Source organism: Chanos chanos, chromosome 14, assembly GCF_902362185.1.
Source record: "Chanos chanos chromosome 14, fChaCha1.1, whole genome shotgun sequence".
Taxonomy (NCBI): domain Eukaryota; kingdom Metazoa; phylum Chordata; class Actinopteri; order Gonorynchiformes; family Chanidae; genus Chanos; species Chanos chanos.
Genome location: NC_044508.1, coordinates 12792245 through 12814371, shown reverse-complemented (window position 1 = coordinate 12814371; position 22127 = coordinate 12792245). Strand labels below are relative to the sequence as shown.

At 40.7% G+C, this 22127-nt stretch overlaps 1 protein-coding gene across 1 annotated transcript in view; it reads right to left on the bottom strand.

The window, feature by feature from the left end:
* Positions 1-21478, bottom strand: part of kif1aa (kinesin family member 1Aa) — a 42290-nt gene extending 20812 nt beyond the window's left edge. The window contains exons 1-21 of the mRNA XM_030791077.1: positions 21423-21478; positions 18332-18485; positions 11090-11163; positions 10617-10796; positions 10006-10071; positions 9566-9744; positions 7944-8055; positions 7563-7640; positions 7118-7183; positions 6966-6986; positions 6762-6840; positions 6552-6630; positions 5894-6065; positions 2953-3138; positions 2305-2384; positions 2117-2192; positions 1248-1327; positions 947-1053; positions 661-744; positions 293-473; positions 131-203 (exon numbers count right to left, since the gene is read on the bottom strand). Coding sequence (XP_030646937.1) covers positions 131-203; positions 293-473; positions 661-744; positions 947-1053; positions 1248-1327; positions 2117-2192; positions 2305-2384; positions 2953-3138; positions 5894-6065; positions 6552-6630; positions 6762-6840; positions 6966-6986; positions 7118-7183; positions 7563-7640; positions 7944-8055; positions 9566-9744; positions 10006-10071; positions 10617-10796; positions 11090-11163; positions 18332-18437 — 2079 coding nt within the window. The 5' untranslated portion in view covers positions 18438-18485; positions 21423-21478. The remainder of the gene's footprint in view (positions 1-130; positions 204-292; positions 474-660; positions 745-946; positions 1054-1247; positions 1328-2116; positions 2193-2304; positions 2385-2952; positions 3139-5893; positions 6066-6551; positions 6631-6761; positions 6841-6965; positions 6987-7117; positions 7184-7562; positions 7641-7943; positions 8056-9565; positions 9745-10005; positions 10072-10616; positions 10797-11089; positions 11164-18331; positions 18486-21422) is intronic.
* Between the last annotated feature and the right edge of the window lie 649 nt (positions 21479-22127).

Sequence of the window (22127 nt, the reverse complement as noted above, 5' to 3'; positions counted from 1 at the left end):
TCATTACACTAAAGACAATGATATTAGGTTAAAGTTTATGTGAAGTTAATGTTAATTAATCTACGTGTCAGTGTTTATTGTTTTTTTTTTCATACATTTATATATATGTTTTACTGACACAGTATCTTACCAGTCTCTGTTGTTCCAAAAGGTTGTTTGCCTCCTCTCTCTCTCTCCTGTACTGATCTTCAAGTTCCTGCAGTCTACACAGATACAAAGAGAGTTTATCACCATCTGTCCATTTCTCTCTCTCTCTCTCCCTCTCGCTCTCTCTATTTTCTCTCTCCCCTACCTCTGATCCATCTCCTGTTTCATGTCAATGCCCTGTTTCTCTAGCAGTTCTCTCTGTGCAAATGCCCAGTCCACGGGTTCGGCAGGGGTCTCAGCACACGGCGTGCGTTCCCGTTCCTGACGAGCCTGCTCCGGATGGTTAAAACGGAACACATGGCTCTTTCCCAGGATTATACGGTTTCCTGCAAAAAACAAAACAAAAAAGAAAAAGAGGCGAGAAACACGGTCAAAATATGTTTGTAAAAGTCATACAATACTCAGGTTCTATCATAATCTCATAATTGGGGAGCTATTGCTATGTATGGAAAGAGTGAAAAAGAAAGAGAAAGCTAGACTTATTATTATTAAGAATGATTTGGGATTGTCAACCTGATCGCAGAATCGTGGGCTCTGTCACTCTTTTCCCATTCACATATGTCTCAGCATCCTCGCAAGGCTCCAAAATAACTGTCGCTGCATGATGGGAAAAAGAAACATGAGAACTGAACCAACAGACAACTTAAGCATCCAGTCAGCTTTTAAATAATGTAACACAGCTCAATAAGAAACACTCAGCAATGAATCTAACTGGGGTCTATGAAGTCAGTTACTGTCTTTATCTGTGTGTGTGTGTGTGTGTGTGTGTGTGTGTGTGTGTGTGTGTGTGCGCACTTACCCTCTCCTGCAGGTCCCGTAGTGCTGGTAAAGATACAGTGCTCCTCTTTTATAAAATGTCCACTGAGGACGATGTCCTGTCGACTGCTGGCATCTTCTCTACCCACCCTAAACACAAAAGAGCAACAACTAACTGACCAAAATATTCAAAAATGCACTCAGACAACATCAGCATGAGCTTTATCAGGTACACAACAGCTCATGTGATAATTACAACACAGAGCTTAGTACTGACCAATGAACATGTCATTTTGTCAGTATAAGGTTCTAAGATAATGTAGTAATGTAGATAATGCACTTACTTTGTGATTCCGTCTTTAATGTAGTAGAGAAGGCACTCAGACATAAGAGGATCCTCATTGAGATTAACAAGATGAGGTGTCTGAAACAGGAATGTTTAGCATGCGTTTTAGCTTCTCTTTAGCTTGGTTTTACATTTCAGTGTTCTCTACCATCATTCCAAGCTGAGAACTGACTCTCTATACAGGCTTAAAACCCATACATACTAAGAAACACAGTTTACGGTCTACAGTTTTCACACACCCAAAGGCAGGTTGAAAAGGACAAATAATCCTAAGGGAAATGCAAGGAGCACAAATCAACCATGCCAGAAGACAAGAAAGGTAAAGAAATGTTCTTGTAAACATGAATACATTTCTTGCTTTTATGAATTCAGTTTACATGACAAACAAAAGCTGTCAAAGAAAACCCTGAGAGAGCTAAGAAATGCTTTGAGTGGAGGGTTTTTTTTTTTCTTAGTTAATCTTTTATTTATTCTTCCTTAAAGCTCGCACGGTTGACTAAATAAAGTCACATCTCACAGTTTTGGCTAGGACAGAAGTTTCTACACAGTGGCAGATGGGATAGAACAGAAAGAATGATGATATTAAAATAGCCTCAACAGAACAAACACCCAAAGAGCGATCAGGAATTTGTCATGGTAACCAACCTCGTTGGGTGAGAACAGGCCAACAGTGTCAATAAACACAGGCTGGGGTTTTCTCTGTGGCTGTGTAGGCTTTTGCAAAAAGGAATTGCAAATGCATTTTATGACATGAATTCATTTCTCTGAAACCAACCCTTCAGCTTGAAATGTACAAAGCACATTTGTTTAAATATGGGGCACATCTTTTTTGAATAACAAGTTCACGTCACCACGGACTGGCCTTACCTTTTTGGGCGAAAATACACCAAGTGTACCACCATCTTCTCTCATGGCCACACCCATTTCAGCAAGCAGGGCTTCCCTGTCAGTACACAACGGTTTGTCACTTTCCGTCACCAAATTTCTGACAAACGAATTCAGTCATTGTGAAATTATGGCAGTATGTTGTGAGCTTCAGAATGGCTGAAACTAACCTTTCCATTCTGATAGCTTCTGTACGGCGGAGTTTCTCCTCCCAGGTCTCATTGAGCTCTGCAATGATTTTCTCTGTTTCCTGTTTGGCATAGCGAGGGAACTCAAATCAAAATATTCAGGCCCAAAAAATGCACTCATTTGTACCTATGAGACATTTATTGATGCAGTTTTATGATTAGATCTATTACTGCTAGTGTACTGAAATTTGAATGCAAAACAAAACTTTGGAATATATATGGAGCACACCGGAACTGTAGAGAAATATCATTAACAAATGTTTTGTGATATAGCTGACCTGTGTTTGGGATTGAAATGGTTCTTAAATTGAATATTCTTGGATTTACAGTTTGTGTGGGATATATATAGGGTTTAGATTACAAGTGGCGTACGCTGCAAGTTTATCTGAGTTACATCTGAGCACTTGTATAGAAAAAATACAATGTGCACACAGGGTATAGGTAGAACATACAGGGTAAAAATGGGGTATTTGAAAGATATTTAGGGGGCATATGTGAAGAATACACTCACTGTTTAAGCACCAAAATAAAGACGTGTTGAAATTGTGGCTGTAGGCCTACTCTGAAAGTGTGGAGGATATAGATAACGTACATTTAGGATATGAATATCTTATATGCGCATCTTTTCACCTTAAGCCTCTCGATGGCTTCCTCACTACCAGGGCTGAACATGATACGGTCGTGCAGGCTGTTGATTGAACCGGCACGGCTGGACAAGGCGGAGAGAGAGGGAGAGGGGCTCATCCCCGTCATGGCATTGGTCACTGTGGAGAGATCATCCCTTTGATTGACAGGTCGGAGGTTATTGTTATTGTTCTTGTAATCGGATAAGTCTGTCAGGGAAGGGGGTAAGAGGCACGGGGGAAATGGACGAGGAGTGGGGGGGAAAGCGAGGGGAGAGGGAGGAGAAAGAGACGGAGAGAAGCAAATGGAAAAGGATGAGCAGAAAGAAGGAGAAGAGGAAGAGAAGAAGAAGAAGAAGAAGAAGAATAGGTATAGCTTCAAATGAATCTGTGAACACAAAGACAAAATTTCAAGTGCGAATAAAGATTCTAGAGCCACAGAGAGAAAGACCGAAAAGGCAGCACATCCTGCACGTTCAGCCAGATAAAAAGAAATGAAAAGGAGAGAGAGAAAAAACAGGGGTCTACCACAAGCGCACAGCAGCTAAAAACCATCTAAAATCTCAAGCACTGTGCACGCTAAAAAAAAAAAAAAAGCCTCAGCCAAAGCGGAGCAAGAAATCCACTTCCATCCCTAAGTCTTTCCACCAGCGCGTCACTTTTCAAGTCGGTCACTCTCGTTCCCAGTTCTGCGCATGTACACGTGCACCAAATCATTCCCTGTTAGCTGTAAAACAGCAGAGCAAAAGTAAACATAGATCTATACGTGCAACGCCACAACAATATCTGTTAGCTGTTCATATCCTGTTAGTCTAACCTACCGTCCCTACATCTGATGAGAAATCACGTGTGAATGAGCAGCGTAGTCTAACTGTCTGTGAGCAACAACTTAACTCTAATCACAGACCTCAGACTGTTCCTAAAAGCTAGAGGGTTTCATTTATTGCTCCACCGACCTCAATAAAACCGCCATTACCAAATCCATTACAGAAGATGGGAAACCCATATCTGCCTGATAGCGGAAATTTCTTTCCATTAAAACTGCAATATAGCCACTGTATAATGTTTAGAAACCCTCACTGATCTCAGCTGTTGTAGTGGATTCAGCTCACCTAAACATTTCAGGTCGTTTCATCAACCTGCAATGCTAGTATATGACTTTTCAGAGAGCTACGTTTTAGACAATCAGCAAATCTAATGAGGTCTGTTACACCATAAACGCTAAGAGGTTGAGTGGCAGCAATGGTGTTACAAAGGTGAATACAATAGACCCATGTTTTCTCAACAACCTGCAGGATAATGCATTTCAGTGCCACAGTTACTGTCAGAAAAACACCTAAAAGGACTAGTGGATAAGAAAGGGAAATGGCTTGATACTTTATATATCCTTTATATCCTTTATGTGTTCTGTCATCCTGTGAGGTTGAATTATAAAGGCTGCTTCGCTGTCCTTTCCTTTGGCGTATCCATTAGTTAGCATTACATAATGTTCCATGAAAAGGCAACTGAGGAACATTCTTCATTCAGTTGACTCGAAGAGGAGATGAATGCTTTAACATCCGGCCCTGCAGCCTCTGACATGCTAACATGCTGTCCTCTAATTCATTCAATGAAGCATATCTCAATTACTCAAAGTCTGCAGTGTTCACTAAGTGTAGCTAATGTATAGAAATGGGAGATGCATATGGAGAGTCAGAATTAAACTGTATCTACTCAGTAACCGCGGGCAGTTTACGCCAATATCATTTCATAATAGCATTCTTTAAAATCAGCCAGTTCCAACAGAGGCTCCTCATTCAGCCAATGCAGTGCCTTAAGCTGGCCAGCAGGGGGAGACAAAGCAGAGGGCTAAGCCAGCCAGAAGCGCTAAGGTTGACATGCAGGCATAGCAGAGGCAGAAGACCAATAGGAAAGTGTACTCTGCAGCACGAGAGCACCTAAAATTCAGTTTTCCTACAGCTTTGATTTCAGGTTAGCAACAAGACTCATGGTCACAAGCCTCTCAGAACTGATGAGTAATCCAGCTTGTTAAAAAAACAAAAAACAAAAACAACAACACTCTCCTTCTTAAAATATTCAAACCAAATCTAAATCACTGTATTCACATTAAAAATTAATAAGCCTACTGATCTACCAATAGTTAGGTCTGAACTTCTATCAGAGCTTGGTGAGTCAAACTACGCTGACAGCTAGATGCTGACATAGAAACGACTAATTCATTTCTCATTTAGGACTCTTGTGCTACAGAAAGCTCTGTTATGTCCACGAAAGCTGCGATAGAGCAGACAGAGAGAGAGAGAGTTGGGGAGAAAACACACATGTCAAACCAGCCATCTCAATGTCAGGGCCCCGATACGCTGAGAAAAAAAAAAACAACAAAGAGAGAGAGAGAGAGACATACAATAATGGGAACATACACAAAAGAAAGAATAAGAAAAAGAGAGAAAAAAGAGAGAGAGAGAAAATATACTGAGGCTCGTTCATACATAGTATTTAACACAAAAATAAAATTGCATTTAAAAGTCACTGGTCACTGGAGTGATGCCAGAAGGATAATTTCCAGTTCCACACTTTTCGTTCTGGAACACTGACCAGATGAAACCACAGTGAAACATTAGTGGGAGAAAGTGAGCAATTGAGAGAGAAAAGGAGAGAAGTGAGTGCAGAGGAGGGGTAGGGACCAAAGTGAGTGACAAGTGATAAGTATAGTGAATATAAATGAATTACAGGCAATAGTTTGTGAATGTCTGTGTTTGGCAGTGTGTGAAAAGGCTTTACTATGAATCCATGATAAAAATTCACCGTAATAATGTAAAACAGTAAATACACTCTTATTTGTAGCATTTCATGTAAATTAATAATATTCCAAGCTAGTGCTATCTCTTCATAAAATGGCTGCTTTACTACTAGCACTGTCTCAATTTGTTAATATATGATGATGATCTAACTGTCGACCTAAGCCAATGGGAACCCTTACTCTCGATGATGTCACCCAAGCCCTGAGCGAAGATGAGATCTTTCAGACGAGACACCTCCTCTTTCAACTCTCTGATCAGTCTATTGTTGGGATCCTCGTTGATGACAGCATTGCAGCGGATCTGTTTGGCCCGGTCTGCATACCTACATGAGGAGCAAAGACAGACAGTAAGAGACTCAGTAAAAATGACATCAGGTTAAGGGGGTATGATGGCTGCATATTATGATCATTTATAAAGAGTATACAATACCAAGAGTCCATCAAAACATCAAATGATAAAACCTAGCAACAGTGGAGAATACTCTACAAGGTATTATTTGCTATGTTTTTGTACAGTTAGTGAACGTGCACACACACACACACACGCACACCCACCCACACACACACACACACACACACACACCTCTACATCTGAAGGATACCTAATTACACAACTCAGCAGTATACCCAGCAGCAGCAGTCTTGAAGGGTGTTTGAAGAGTGAAGTTTGCGCAGTTTATTCAGAGGAGACAGGAATATAATCCTTCATTACATAACACACTTTGAGCTTTGTCCTTCAGGTTAACAGAGAGAGAGAGAAAAAGAGAGTCAGAGAGATAGACAGACAGATGTAGTTTGTGTTTCCTTACCTGAGAGTACTGAGGGTTTCGTCATAGTTAATGTCTGCTGGACTCAGCGCAGCCACCATGGCCGTGCGGGAGTTCCCACCTGCAGGAGAGAAAGGTCAAAAGGTCGTGGAGTTCACATGTCTATGAAGAAACGAAAGGCTGCTAAACTGGGTCCATAAACTGTTTGTTTCTCATTTGTATTAGTGATGGATTATTTCCAAATGCACAAACCTAGATTCTCTCTCAGAAGCCATGTTAGCACAGAGTCTCTGTAGGGAATAAAACTTTCCACCTTCTTCTTTTTCTTGTTCTGCACACAAAATGGAAATATAGAAGTCAAGGGTAAAAAAGAAAAACTCAGCTCCGCTGAATTAAGCCGCTTTCTACTACTAGAAAATTAAACAACACTTCTTTTATGCAAGAACATTAACATACCTTGTTTGATCCTCCAGAATCCTAGAGGAGCATAACAAAAGAGAAAAAAAGACAGAAAGTCCTCAACTTTTCATTATTGAACTCTATTGAAGCTTTCAGTTATAATGCAACTAATTACATATGATGAATTTTGCTATAAAAATGCTACACACCACTTCAGCCAGGGCAGAAATGACTTTTCCCAGAGTAGTGAGCGATTTATTGATGTTGGCTCCTTCCTGGAATAGAAGGAAGAGATGTTCAGTGGAAAGAAGGAGTAAAGATTTTCGGTGAAATTCATTCAGAGGTTCTGTAACAGGAAAACTGGCTCATTGGCCCATTGAGATGTTCCTCTCTAGAGAAGCACTAAAATGCTTTTCCCTTTTGACCTAGTGTCTCACTTCAGGGCATGGATGGAGTTACTGTCGCTGACAGAGAGACACCAGAGGAAAGAGTAGAGAGTGTGGAAGGATAGGAGAACAGATGGATCAAGAAGAGTCGGGGTCAGGCTAGAAGGTGGACGGATAGAGTGACGTCAAGGGTATAGGAAGCAGTTAAATTGAGAGAGTAAGACTGTGAGAAATATAGAGATAGAGAGTGATCAGTAAAGAGACAAACCTTCAGTCTGGTGCCTTTGGCTCCTGTGGAATCAGCCCTCTCACTGCCTGCCAGGTCAACTAAGCTGATTTTGCTGACCTGATGAAAAGAAAAAGAAAGAGAAAAAAAAAGCATCAGTCACATCTGGGTAAACCGAGTATGTTCAATACCGAACACATGACATATCACAATGCCAAATGACATTCAATCCAACTTCTGTCCTATGCAGTAAGCAAGTCCTCCACTCTCAGCGCATTCACATATAAAATGATCTTACAGCAAGTACACAGGCCTGACTCCATTAAAAAGGCCCTCTAAGTAAAACATGTGAAATATTTTTCCTCTTTACCCATCGGTAAAATTGAAGCCGCGTGCATAGTGCGCTGTGTGGAGATACCGTACCTTTTCAGAGGTGTTGTCTGTCTCAGCGTCGTGGCGTCTCTGAGTGAAGATGATGTTAAAGACGGCATGAGAACGACTGCTTGTCTCGTTCATGTTGGTGGCGGCCACAGTCCTGAGAGAGAGAGAGAAAGAGGCAGAGAGAGACAGAAACCGAAACAGAGAAAGAGGGAGAGAGAGAATGAGAGAGAGAGAGAGAGAGAGAGAGAGAGAGTAATCAAAACTTTGAGGTCCATATTTTTAGGTTATGTTAGACTGGAGATGTGCGATGCTTAACAATGATCTTAATAGTGATTGACGTGAAGAGTTCGCAATGTAAAGTACTCAGCTCCTTGAAATCTAAAATTAGCCAAACCGATGACAGTCCCTAGAGATGGAGAGAAGAGCTAGTGACATGATGTGTGTGATTTCTCTGAAGCAACAAACAGTCCTTTGAAATATATAAAGTTTGAAATGTTAATGTGATAATAAGCGCAAGAGAGCCTTAAAATGTGCTAACTGAAGATCTCCAGGAGCAGGTCTGGTAAACTCTACTCCGAATGAAAAACTCTCACATGAACTTATCTTGAGAACTGAAGAAGGTTGCAATAGTGTCAGTCAACTATCATAATGAGTGACTATAGTTATCATAATGAATGACCAAAATTACTAAAGAGTCCTAAAACTGAATGTCTGAAATTTGGACTGTTCAAACTTTTTTTTTTGTTTTCACGTGGAGATAAATATGTTGTGTGTTTTATTCTGACAGGAAGACTAACAATGGCTGTAGCTGTTAAGCGCTGTCCTAGTTTACATGCCAAGTGCATAATGTTTCAGATGTCCTTGTTGTCTAATGCTCTGTGGATGTAATCTTCCTGCATCCTTTTGCGTGTGGGTGACTCATAGGGAAAAGTCCACGCTGGGGAATGGGTATTCTTGATTAATCTATGCATTTGTTGCTATGGCATGGTAGCTGGAGCAAAGTATGTACTTAAAATTGTCCTCTCTGCCTTTCAAACGTTTTTTTTGTTTGTTTGTTGCTAGGACACAGTATGCGCTTATACACTGTATATTTTGAATGCTTAGTTTGTTCGTTTGTCACTATGCAAAAATGGTATCCATGATGACGAGTTTGCAAACTAACAGCCTGAGCTGTAATAATTTGGAAAAATATCTGCAGTGTATGGAGAGATATTTATGCAGTCTGAAGAAAGCTTTAGGGAGATTTGCCTTGTCGCTGAAGCCTTGCTTTCCGAGGGTTTAAGGCATAGGAATCCTTCTAAGCAGCTTTGTGTCATGTTCCTAATATAAGCGTTATTCAAATAGAGTGAAACATAATTCTGCTGAAATCCAATAAAACAGACTAGGCTTCAGCAGACCACACATAAGTTGAATAGAATAGAATAGAATAGAATAGAATAGAATAGAATCGCATGTCGAACATAGATAAAAACAGAGTAAAGCTGAACATAAGAGGCTATCAGAATAGAATAGAATAGAATAGAATAGAATAGAATAGAATAGAATAGCACATAGATGTGGAAGCTAGTGGATAAGAACAGAATAAAGCTGAACAAAAGCGGCTAACAGAATAGAATAGAATAGAATAGAATAGAATAGAATAGAATAGAACCTAGCCTTGTTACCTGGCCTTGTTTCCTGAGTCCATCAGGTCCTGGATATCATTATAGGAGGTGACGGCAAGTTTCGACAAGTCTTCCACATAGGGTCCCAATAGAGGATGCTCACGCACACGCAGGTTCCCTTTGTTCTTAGGGTTCAGCAGGTCACGCACACGCTCACAGTAAATCTCCATATAGCTTACCTGACATATGAATGGCAGGGAGAATGAGGGAGAGAAGGTACGGCACAGTGATGGATTGGGCTGGCATAATACTCAGTTTTACTCTGTACATCTTCAATTGTCTATTTATTCATCTGTGTCATGAAACTCATGTTAGTTATTGTAATCTTCTGCTACTGTAAATCAAGGGCTGTTAGGTATGAGGTAGGATGGAGAAGAAGAAGCAGAGAGAGAGAGAGAGAGAGAGAGAGAGAGAGAGAGAGTTGTGGTAATAATTCTTACCTCCACTGAGAAAGACATACTGTTGTCATTATTTTCACTAATTTTGGTGAAAAGATCTTCACATAGCTGTGAAAGGAAGGGAAGTGAGATAGAGGGGAGGGACAGAGAAAGGGAGGGGGTTATACAGAGACAGAGATTATTAAGTACACTGCTAATACTGCTAAATGAACACATTGTGCCAGCTGCATTATAATGTTTGCAGTTCAGTTTAATAATGTTTGCGCTGGCGTTATTCACAGTTCCTTTGACTGCAGAGTTTACAATTCCACTGTTACTGACTATAAACCAATAAATATAACAGTTTAGATACAGCTTTATAAATTGCGGCTGTACTACACGCAGATTTATGTGTGTGTGTGTGTGTTTGTGTGATTTTAGTGTGTGTGTTAGTGTGCGTGTCTAAATATATACTCTGTATATCTGTGTGTGTGTGTGTGTGTGTGTGAGTGTGTTTCTGTTTGAACACATTGCTAAATGTTTGTGTGTTTGTGTGTGTGTTAGTGTGTTAAATAGTGTTAAATATACACTGTATATATCTGTGCATATATCTGTGTGTGTGTGTGGTTGTGTGTGTGTGTGTGTGTGTGTGTGTGTGTGTGTGTATGCTGTACCTGTGGGATTATCCCTTGTTGGTCTTTCTCTTGTTTGCCCATCATGGTGTAGGATTTGCCAGCTCCTGTCTGTCCATAGGCAAAGATACAGACATTGTAGCCTTCAAAGGCATGAAGCAGCATCTCCTCCCCGATGTCACTGTACACTTGCTGCTGTGAGGCATAGTTAATGTCCTCTGGCTGTAAAAACAGGACACAACTTGGGTTACATCTCTGCGAGCTATACCTATACAAGCTATGTAAATACTTTACAGAGCTATTGAAATAATTGCTAGATAACACATATTAGAATTTTGATTCTGCTCAATACTATCATCATCCATAAATGTTTTAAATTGCCTCCTTAATCTATTCATATATTGTACACTGTTTTATTTTACTTAAATGCTATACAAAAAAAAAAAACATTTGAAGAAGTATTTAAGAATTGACTTTGCTCTTTTTTCTATTTTGTATTCATCCACAATACTCACTGAGGTGTGGGACCAGTAAGAGAAGTCAAAATTGAAGCTCTTGGTCTCTTTGGGTGCTTTGGGGTTGATGATTGCTGAAAAACAGAATGGGAAAAAAAAGTTGGAGGGATCCACAGCACATGAAAAGGTGACTCAACTATTATAGTTCGGTCAAAATAGTTGCCGTGGGGATCTGGAACTGCTGAGTCACTGTACCCATGATGCATTCTGGTCCCAGTGTTTCAAATGCATGTGAATGGAAGCCATCAGAATGGAGTAGGAATTGAACATGACAGCAATTAGAGTTTATAAAGATGGACCGAACACTTAACGAACGCGTCATTTGATTGGAATGACACAGGCCACAGAAAGTGAGCATTACTGGAACGCTGAAATTCATCTGAAGTGTATCCTCTGTATACTGTGCATTTTGAAACCAAACAATATAAATAATTAATCAGAAAAAAGAAAAACATTCCCACTGGATAAGGATTCAGTATGATATTTAAAGCAGCGAGGAAAAGGGGGGTATTTCGTGTTTAAAGCATAAATACGGCCAATTATGTGATTTTATTTTTCAAAGCACTGTGCCAGGCTCCACAGACAACAGAAGCTAAGAGCTGGTGGGGACAGAGACACCATTACAGTAACAACAATGTACAATAAAGGTCTTGATCACAGCGATACATTTTCAGTGTGCTCTTGTATGTTATGAATATGTAATTTGACACCCATGTAAAACTGCAAGAATAGTGACCATTCATTTATAAACGCCAATGTCGCGGGACCACTCTGGCAGAAAAAGACGAAAATGAATTAGGATACGTGACTCATCATTTTCTCTTTGGGAGGAGATGGCCCATCAGAAATATTCTAATGCGCCTCGGCACAGCCTTCGCAGTTTGGCTGACAACCAGATACAGAGGATGACGGTAACATCAATAAGCACTCAGTCTGATTGGTGTAAAATAACGATCTGCTAAGTCAGACCGGTGAGGTCGCCACCTTCTACCAGTAAAAAGCGTCCCAACTGTTTCTCTCATCACTTCCTGCACGCTCACCATACGCCCCCGACCTGACGTCAGTGGAAGACGTCCCGTTCGGATCCCTCGCATTCTGTGATTGGCAAGCACAGAGTGTCTCTGGCACCAAACGCTAATATCCAGACAGGATGCACAGCACTTGGCCTAAAAATACACACACAGCTACAGGCATCGTCAGAGCTCGTTTGAAATGATATCAATCCGACCAAAAAAACGTGGAGGTATCTGGGATCGAAGGCCCAGCTCGGTTCCTCTCTCTGTGACTGGTCACCTTTTGACGTCAAAAAAAAAAAAAAAAAAAAAAGGGAAAAGACACAGTGGAGGTAACGTCAGATGGATCGATACTGCAAAATAGGATTCATTTTCTCGGCAGATGTGACTCTCGTTTCCCCGGGGACTCCTGATGATGAAGGGTACTTCCTTTGCGGGCATCCAGTTACAGAGAGCGAAAAATGGACAGATAGACGGATTTCTTCATCTCGTTTTGAGAATAAAAAAAATGATAAGGAATCAATTTCACCTCTGGGTTGCTTTGGGCATTCAAGCTCGACAAACTGTCAGGCTTACGGGAGACAGTGCTGGTTTGAAACCACAGTTCTCTATTGAATAAATATATTTACTTGGGGATTGTACCTAAAACAATGCTTTGGATGACAAGCAGTCACAAACCTTTCATATAAACACAACTACATAACATATCAGAGAGTCTTGCCACAGTATTGTGCTTCTCATTACATTAAATTACATTTATTTAGCTGACACTTTTATCCAAAGCGACTGACAAGTAGGGAAACAATTCAAGCTCCAGTATAGTAAGAGGCCTATGAGTAAGCGCTATGCATTATATCTGTTAAAACTGCAAGAAATAAGTGAGAATTTTCTTTCAAGACTGAGGCAGGAGAGTAGGTAGACAAGAACACAGTAGGTGCAAGTAAGGCGTGTTAGGGTGTTAGAGGTGTTTTAGGAGAGGAGCTTTTGTGGTTCCCATTGTCCTTATACAGTTCAGCTCTTCAGCTCATCTTCACTGAGTTCAGCTCGGCACAACACTATGACACCCATAAGACTGCTTAACCGAGATTGCTTATCTCTCTTCTATGTTAAATCAGAGGTTATATCAGTCTAACTGATAACTCATCTAAAAAAAAAAAAAAAAAGCTTCAACCTTCAGCGTCGGAATAGAAAACAACCAACACAGCAAACTGCTGTCAACAAATTCTCTCACCCACTGAATGAGCGAAAGTGAGTAGTATTTGCCCAAACACTGGGTAATGTGGGATAAAAATAAAACATTTTAACTATCAGACCACACACATCCTTAAATAGCTACAAACTGAGGCAAAAGGTGACTTCATCTTTTCACACAAAACCCCAACAGCTTGAGCACAAGAGAAGTGTCCTCAGGGCTAGGTTACGTAAGGCTGTGGCTGCTCTTCTCTAAAATGGCCGCCCTGGCTTGAGTACATGAACTGAAATAATTCATTGGCTGTCATCTCTGAAAAGGCCCATATCTGGATCTCTTCTCCTAGTCAACCTCATAGTCTCTCGGTGGTGCGTCGGACCTGAGGGTAGCAGTAACTACCAGCTGTACCGCATAGCACATGAGTTATGATAATGGAGCTTCAAAACCTCTGGGAATCATGTCGTAATCAGCGAGCGCGCTCTAACGCATTTCATAAGAGTTTTTCTTTTAACACCATACGTGACTGAACACAGGTGCACGGACTGAACGGCCAGTTCCATATGCTTTAATTTTTAAACCGTGTCTCAGAAATGGGTCAGCATTTGAGTTTATGTTACGTATATGTATACTTTTATACAGGCACTTTTCAGAAATGAGTGATTATGTGTTCATTTGGTGATGGACATGAGCTGCAAAAAAAGAGTAGTGAATATAAAAAGATGATGTGTAACCATGCCGTCAGCCAGGCTGACATTAGGGATTTTGTGTGGGTCTTGGGAGACAGTGAACTTAACAGTTGTCACGCATCTTCTCCTATTCACCCCAGTTTGCCAGAAACTTGTTGCTAGGAGGCAAGCAAGCCTCCCCTCTACTACCCCAGATTCCCCCACCCCTCTGGGTTGTGGAAACTGTGATAGGTCGGGCATTTGTCAGCCAATCAGATTGGTTTCTGTGGCTGATGTGGAGTAGCACTTCATGACTGATTCCGTTTGAATATTTTATGTTGGCTATGAGGGTGGCAGTGTTCGCTTTCAGGCACATCTTAGAAAACTGATTTGTTTTATTGGTGTATAAATGTGGCTTGTAAAAAAGCCCCAAGCCTCACTAAATCTCTCAGGCTGGCTGAAACTGTGAACTATTTCATCAGAGACTCTCTCTCTCTCTCTTTCTCTCTCTCTCTTACGCGTGCTCGCCAAGGGTGTTATGATTCATACCTGCCCCCATAAAAAAGCTCAGGCAATTTGCATCAGCAGATTGAAGCAGAGTGTCTACAGCACAGCCTGAGTTAATAAGGACAAGGTTTTTAATCACCTGCAGTGCCAACCGCAGAGCTGAAGTGACTGCTGACGTGTACATGTGTGTGTGTGCATGTGCTTTTCCATGTTTGTGTGTGTGTGTGTGTGTGTGTGTCTTAGTGTGAACATCACAACAGATCCACAAATCTCTGATCTCCATTGGAGTTTTGTTCACATGGAAAGTCATGCTACATTTTGTTTCTTGTCTTATGTTTACTCATAAACTTAAAGTATCGAATAAGACAAATACAGCTCTATTTCAATCAAAACAGTCTTGGAATACCTCTCCAATGTTATTATCTCTCTCTCTCTCTCTCTCTCTCTCTCTGTCTCCTTCATCTGATATCTAGTTATTCCTGCTCTTGTACACTATGTGCCTTGGTCTCTTGTTATCATGTTGGGCTTTATGGAATCTGTAAGAATACGTTCTACCCTCTGTATCTTTAGTTTCAAATAAGTACAATAATCATGCCTTATCCCATTTGTTTCATAGCTGTGCTCCTGATTAACTCCACAGTCACTACACTACACAACACAGGGGCGCAGTGTGAGGCTGGTCAGATGACCAGCTGTAGTCAACAGGGAGAGAGGAAGAATACTGTTAACGTCAGCAGGTTTTTAACACATCTATAGCCTGGCACAGCCCACTACTGCAGCTCAAATCTCTGAACCTCCTACACACACTCCTACATTTAACTTCATGTGTGAGAACTGTCTCCTTTCAAAAGCTTTTAAACTCTCTGCTGAAGGCAAACCCTTAGTTAGTAGAATGTGCAGCACAGTAAGGTAAATGAAGCTCATGATACGGAACCGTGTAGTTCATTCAATTGTAATAATGATTAAAATGTAATCCACAATGTCCATATTGCAGGGTCTGTGACATGGTTATATCCACACTGGGGAAAAAAACATTAAAAAGCTGATGGAGAAATTGTCTTAAAAAGAAGACTTGCCCGCAAAGAGCAGGTGAGGTAAATTGGATTTGCCTGTTTTTCTGTGAGTGCAACAAAACTAATGTCACACAGCTCTTTATTTTATTCCTTCTCTCTCTGTCTCTCTCTCTGTCTCTCTCTCTCTCTCTCTTTCCCTCTCTCTCTCTCTCTCTCTCTCTCTTTAACCGGGGAAAAAACTGGGAAAAAAGCCACATCTGATGTGGAAAAAAAACTTTCTCCCTGAAGAGGAAACCTTTCCTTTTTTTTTTTTTTTTTCCTTTTCACTTTTTAAAGGTCTTTCTGAGGGGACTGATGAAGCCAACCGTGAGAGCTGGGTAGCTTAGCACAGCCAGAGATGTCAGTCATTCAGATCAGTGCCATTCTCCTGCTTTGTGGGAACAGTGCTATTGACCCGTCTCCAGCATACCCGTCAAAGAGTACAAAGCAGCCAGCCAGAGAGAGCACAAAAGGAGCTTCCGCGGTTTCAGACGAGTCGCTAACAACGAGTCATTTACACCCCTGAGCCTGGCTTCACTCCAGAGAACGCAACCAGACTGGATATTTCACAACATCCCCCTTCTTCCACATGACAGAGGTCGAGGACTCTGTCTCAAAGAGAAGGCTGGCTGGATTAGAATTTTAGTAGCTCACAGATGCTCCCTGACTTTCTTTTGGATGTGTGTGTGTGTGTGTGTGTGTGTGTATTGAAAATTTGTGTGTATTGAAAGTGTATATGCACAAAAGGAAACTCTAAAAATCCTAGCTGTTAAAGGCTTTGGTTGGGTTGTGAGAGTTTCTCGGTCCTCCCGTGGTGCAGTAGTCCGTATTCCTCAGCGTTAAGGGTCTGAGTATGGTTCACAGAACACAGAAAGGACATTTCCAAGTGTTCTCTCAATAGCCTCAGGCGAACAGCACAGTCCGTCCTTGAGAGAATTTTTGCATCCAAAATCAATTTTGTGTGGTGCTCCTCTTAACCAGGTTTTCTGTGCAGAAGAGAGGCTAATGCTAGTTCATCTGCTCAATTTGACTTTGGGGAACCTTTTCAGTTCAGCTTGTCTTACAGATATTTTCAGAAGTATGAGTTAAAAGTAGTTCACTTTTTCTGTTATAATAACGGGAATGCAAAGTGCTGAACTCCTCTTCGTACTATGGGACTATATCACCTACATTTTTACATACTAGAAACATATATCAGAAACATTTGTGTAAATATATAGTTACATTGAATTCTCATCATGCACAGAAATCAGTAGGTGTTACATAGAATGTTAGACAGTTACTTCTGTGAAATATGACAAGTTGTTCCCACATGGACAATACTCATATTTTCATAACTGAAAACCATAGAGATTTCTTAGGAGAATGTCCAAGGAGAATTCAAAGTTAGCCCCACCTCTATGACTTTCCTCAGAGGGGTGATGACGTCAGATGTACAGGGCAGTGACCAACTCTGCCTTTGTTAAGAACAAAGAAGTAAGCTGTGGTATCATGGGGAGTAGCGGTAAATCTGTTTTGGGAGGTAAATACCCCCCCCCCCCCCCCCTTAGTAGGACAGTTACTAAGCTCTAATTAATAGGCTAACCAAAGCCATTTGTTTAATATATGTGATTTTTACAAGTTCTAAACATGGAATTATCTGGAACCTTTCAGAAACATTCTAAAATGTGAGAGGCTCACTGTCCCTTCACTATCCTATTTATATTATACCTTGTGCAATGTTCCATAACAGTCCATGGGTGTAGCATTACATCTCTGATAATTAAGATGCCAATTGTCTTTCGAAACATGCGAGGCTACATCATGTGTCCACAGGAGAAGGTGGAGGAAGAGGGATATGACCTAGAAGAGGCCAACTAAATTCCTACTGTCAACATTAGACGTAAGCCATGCCTCCAAATGATAAGCAGATAGAACCTCCATTACAAATCTCAACACAAAATCAACAAAAACTACAGCCAGTGAAGGTTGCCATCTTGTTGTCTCTGTCCATCCCATGAAGAGGAGCGAGAGAAGGACGAAGGAGGCGAATTAGGCCAAACAGTAAATATTTTATGAGGTCTCATTTATTATTGACCAATGGCATTGCTTCGCGGAGCAGTCTGGAAATCAAATCTATCTCTAGTCTTCTCCCTGACCAAACTCATCGTGTAGACTCCGGGTTTTCTCTCCGACTATCTGCAGTCATCCCCAGGATCTCCTCAAGTCAAGGACAATAACAGTACCGCATTTTTCAAAATGGTATCCACTTTAAAAAAAAAGCAAGAACACAATGTGCAATTTTGTTTCTATCACCTCTGGGTTAAACTGAGTAGTTGTTGGGGAAAATTGCCATGTAATGCAAGTAAACACAATCAAATGGCAGATTAAGACATGATGTTTTTTAACCGAACATTATGCAGAATTCAATGACAAAATGTTTCAGAAAAAAAGCCTTACACACTGGTCCATATTATGGCATTGTTGCTATCTGGAAAATCTCTCTCTTCCCTGCTCACCACAACCACATTAGATAATTGACCGAGGACAAAATGAACGTCAGATGAGATTTGCTGGCCTGTAGATTATCATCCAGTTGTGTTATCAGAGGACTCATCTAACATAACATCTTAACTAATTGACTGCCATTGTCTTAGAAATCATGTGATGTACTCAGATAAAGGTTCACATCCAGAGTGGCCTCCCACACAACCACCACCAAACCTACAACCACACTTAAAAAACATAGCATTCGTATGAATCCTTAGGAAGAGATACTGTGTGTTCACAAATCCAACACAGCCGTCCTTTGCGGATATTAAATAGTGATTACTCACTGGTTGTGTTTCCAGACATCTGGATGATACATTTGCTCTCTTTGCTCATCTCCCGCGAGTTGAAAGGTCGTACCCGCACCGCCACCTTCACCGACGCCCCCGCCATGGTGCCCTTCTCTCCGGCACTCCTCCCAAATCCCAAATCTACTTACACCTGTTAGGAGAAACAAAGGAACCATTATTATAGTTGTATTACATAATACTTCAAAGTATTTTATTTAGACTATGTAACAGAATCCTAATTCAGTCCTGTTTCTGAATGCTATCACACATCAAAGATTGCACAACTGCAACCAGTACTAACACATTTTCTCCTTGATATTTTTTTCTCCTATGACCACAAAATACTGACTCTTACATCTCAAACTAATAGTGATGTCAAGACATTGACAATAATTATAATTCTGTGACACAACACCTTAATGTGAAAACTGAAGAAACAGAATTTATAGAACATAACTAAAGGTAAAACAGTAAGGGGAATGTTGAGTGCCAAAAACAAAATTCTATGCGGTATCATGTTTCTGCGCATTGTTTATGGACAAATACTTCTTACTTCTTTTTTATGTCTAAACATGTCAAACATGTTCAATAATGTTGCCCATAATGATACAGGAAGAAAATATCAGTCATTTTGTATGGATTCGTGTACTTCAGAAATATTGATTCAGATGACCTTTCTTCTGCGCTGCCAATTAAATTACTCTCAGATTTGAGCGTGAGTGGCCAAAAGCACTCAGGACCCCATCTCCATAGCAACCTGAACCTACGCGACTGATTTCATTCGCAAATTCCACAATAATTCATTAAGTGGTAAGGGGTTTGAAAAAGCCAGCTTCGACTGGTCAAAAAGTCAAGGAGATGGTTGTCACGGCAACTAGACAACGGCCCATCCAGACATCTGGAAAGTCGCTCATATTTAATGAAGCTGCAATATATGTGAACATTACTGTACTCTTAACAGAGAGAAAGCTATTATGTCAGAGTTGAATGTACAGTTGTATGACTTTGGCATGAAAAGAGCGCATGTGGTCAGACACAGTCTCAGAGGGAAAGAGAGAGAGAGAGAGAGAGAGAGAGAGAGAGAGAGAGAGAGAGAGAAAGAGACTGAGCCCATGGCTGTGACAATAGAAATGCAAGACAGGCTAAATAGCAGTGCGCTTGCTAGGATTACATTGTCCCAACAGCACGAGAGCACGCTGCCACGTACCCAAAGTTCAGTGCGACTTTTGCTTTTTAAAATGGATGGGCAACTAAGCTACAATAGCAAGAGAGATGTTCAATCAGCCATTATGTTAATTTTTCTATTAAAATGTTTAAAAGTTGTGAACTGTAACCTCACTGGTGACAGCTGAGAGGCTGATTTAAATATGATAATGAGTCATTGTGAGGGGCCTAATTGATGATGTTTTTGGAGAAACAGCATGCTGTGACACATTCTGTTCGACAGGGCCCTTAGCAATATGACTGCATCACCTCAAGCTGCTGACAAATGAATCTCTTATTTATTTATTTATTTATTTTCACGTCTGATGAGACTCTCTTAAGAGGCAGTCGGTCATATGTGAAAATCCATTCCATGTTGTTTTGCTTTGTTTGTGTGTGTGTGTGTGTGAAATACTATAGGCCATTTATTATACCACATTTAACAACGGTGCTAAAGTTTGCTTTTAATACATGAATCTAATCCATCTGAAGTTCACCCTCAAAATGAAGAGCTTGTACACTTGAGACTTTCTCCATGGAATACAGATCAGTAACAAAATCAAGAGGAGAAAAGGGGCAAACGACTGGTACAAGTCATCAAGCAACGAAGGCAAGCAAAAAAGTCGCTAAAAAATTCGCAAAAAGAATCGCCGACCGTACACACATAAACGTTAGACAGAAATGATACGTTTTATTAAACACACATATATAGGCCTACATTTGATAAGTTGGTTGATAATTAAGAATAGCTTATTCAGAATTCATTTTATTGTGATATAATTCGATTTAAATAAGTATGTGCCATTTTACTTTTATAACCAATCACTATGTTTCTTTCTCTCCTAAACGTATTCGCGACGTAGACAATAGCTTAATCCGAACAATTATGACGAGAGGACATTCCGTGACAGACCCTCATGGCCTGGGTAAGTAGATCAGTTTTTGGCCTAATGGTAGACAAATGTATTTGTGACGAGTTTAATTTTAAAATGAAAGGATAGGTTTGGACTGTTCTTCAGCTCCTGTCACGCTCTTCATACTGAAATTAGTCCCTAAGTGACAGTAATTTAAAAAAAATCGGAAATGGTTTGATGAACAAATAATCACAGAGCAGGAATTAATTCACTGACAAATGTACGGATGCAAACATCGCATCAAATTTCCCCTGTCAGTAGTTTGCGCGAAACTGCGACCAACATTTAAACTGGTTTTTTGTTTACGACTTCAAGTTACCGTCAGCATCCGTCCGGACCGGAGAAAGAGGAGGATGCAACTTCCATAACCACCATTTTGAGAAGTGGTTGTTTTCTAAGCAGGCTGATACGGGATTCTGAGCAAATAAGCTTATCTTATCGCATGTAGGCTACGTGTATTTCATCAAATTAAATTAAATCAGACTGAGAACCGACATAATTTTACTTCTGTTTCTCTGGAAAAATAAAAGTGAACATTTTTGAAATTTGTTTTAAAGACATTGAATGACATTCTCAAAATCAAACAGGACGCCACGAATTTTGCACCCTGAAATATCAGCAAATGTTTGATTGCCACGGAGAAGTCTAATGGCTGTCTGGTTCTCTTATACCTATATGACAGTGCATTTATCCTTCCTGGAACATCATCTCCCAATCAAACTATGTACACACACACACACACGCACACCAAAGGTTTATGGATGTTAACATCTGTTCCAATAAAAAGGAAAATTAATAAATAAATCTATGTCTACCATGATGACATGGACCAGAGAAAATGACAACATCTTGATAGCCGCACCCCACAGTAATCCCACCCCGGGTGATCCAACACCAAACAAACATACACAGGCTCATTAAAACTGCATTATCCTCAGATACACAATGACAAAAAGGAGAAACCCTCTTACCTCGCAAATGCCTGCTCCCCTCTATTTGCTTTGGCTGTCTGAAACAGCTATTCACTGAATCATCTTTCCTGTGTTACCTCTTGAATGGTCAGCCTGTTTTTTTTTTTTTTTCTTTATCCAGATATGTTTCAGTACGGATTCCCCCCCCCTGTTTCTCTCCTGTCCTCTCAATAAACAGTCCTCAAACAGAGGCCAGGGAGGTGGGGAGGTGCAGCAGTAGAAGGAGTCTAATGCCCAGTGAGGCCTGGAAGTGCTGAGGGAGGCTGGTTGAAGAACAGGGGACTCAGCGAGCTCCACAGTTTTAAAAAGCCAAGATGGCTCTGACGGAGGATGCTGGAGGTGATGCTGCTCCACCGTACTGAGCCAGTGACATCATCATTGGGGGAGGCAGCATCAATGCAGCAGAGAGAGGGAGAGAGAGAGAGACAGAGGGAGAGAGAGGGAGGGAGAGGGAGGGGAGTAGGGAGAGAGGGAGGGGGAAGAGGAGGGATGGGCATTAGGCTGAGAGAGAGACAGAGAGAGAGAGAGAGATTAGAGTCCCCAGGGAATGTGGCACACACACAAAAACACTGCTATATTTGACATCTATTCTACATGGAGAGTTAAAGTATTCACTCTGTTCCTAATGCTAACCAGTAACGTTATAAATGAACACAGAGACTGAGATGAGGGGAGAAATGCTATATTCATTTAAAGTATGACCAT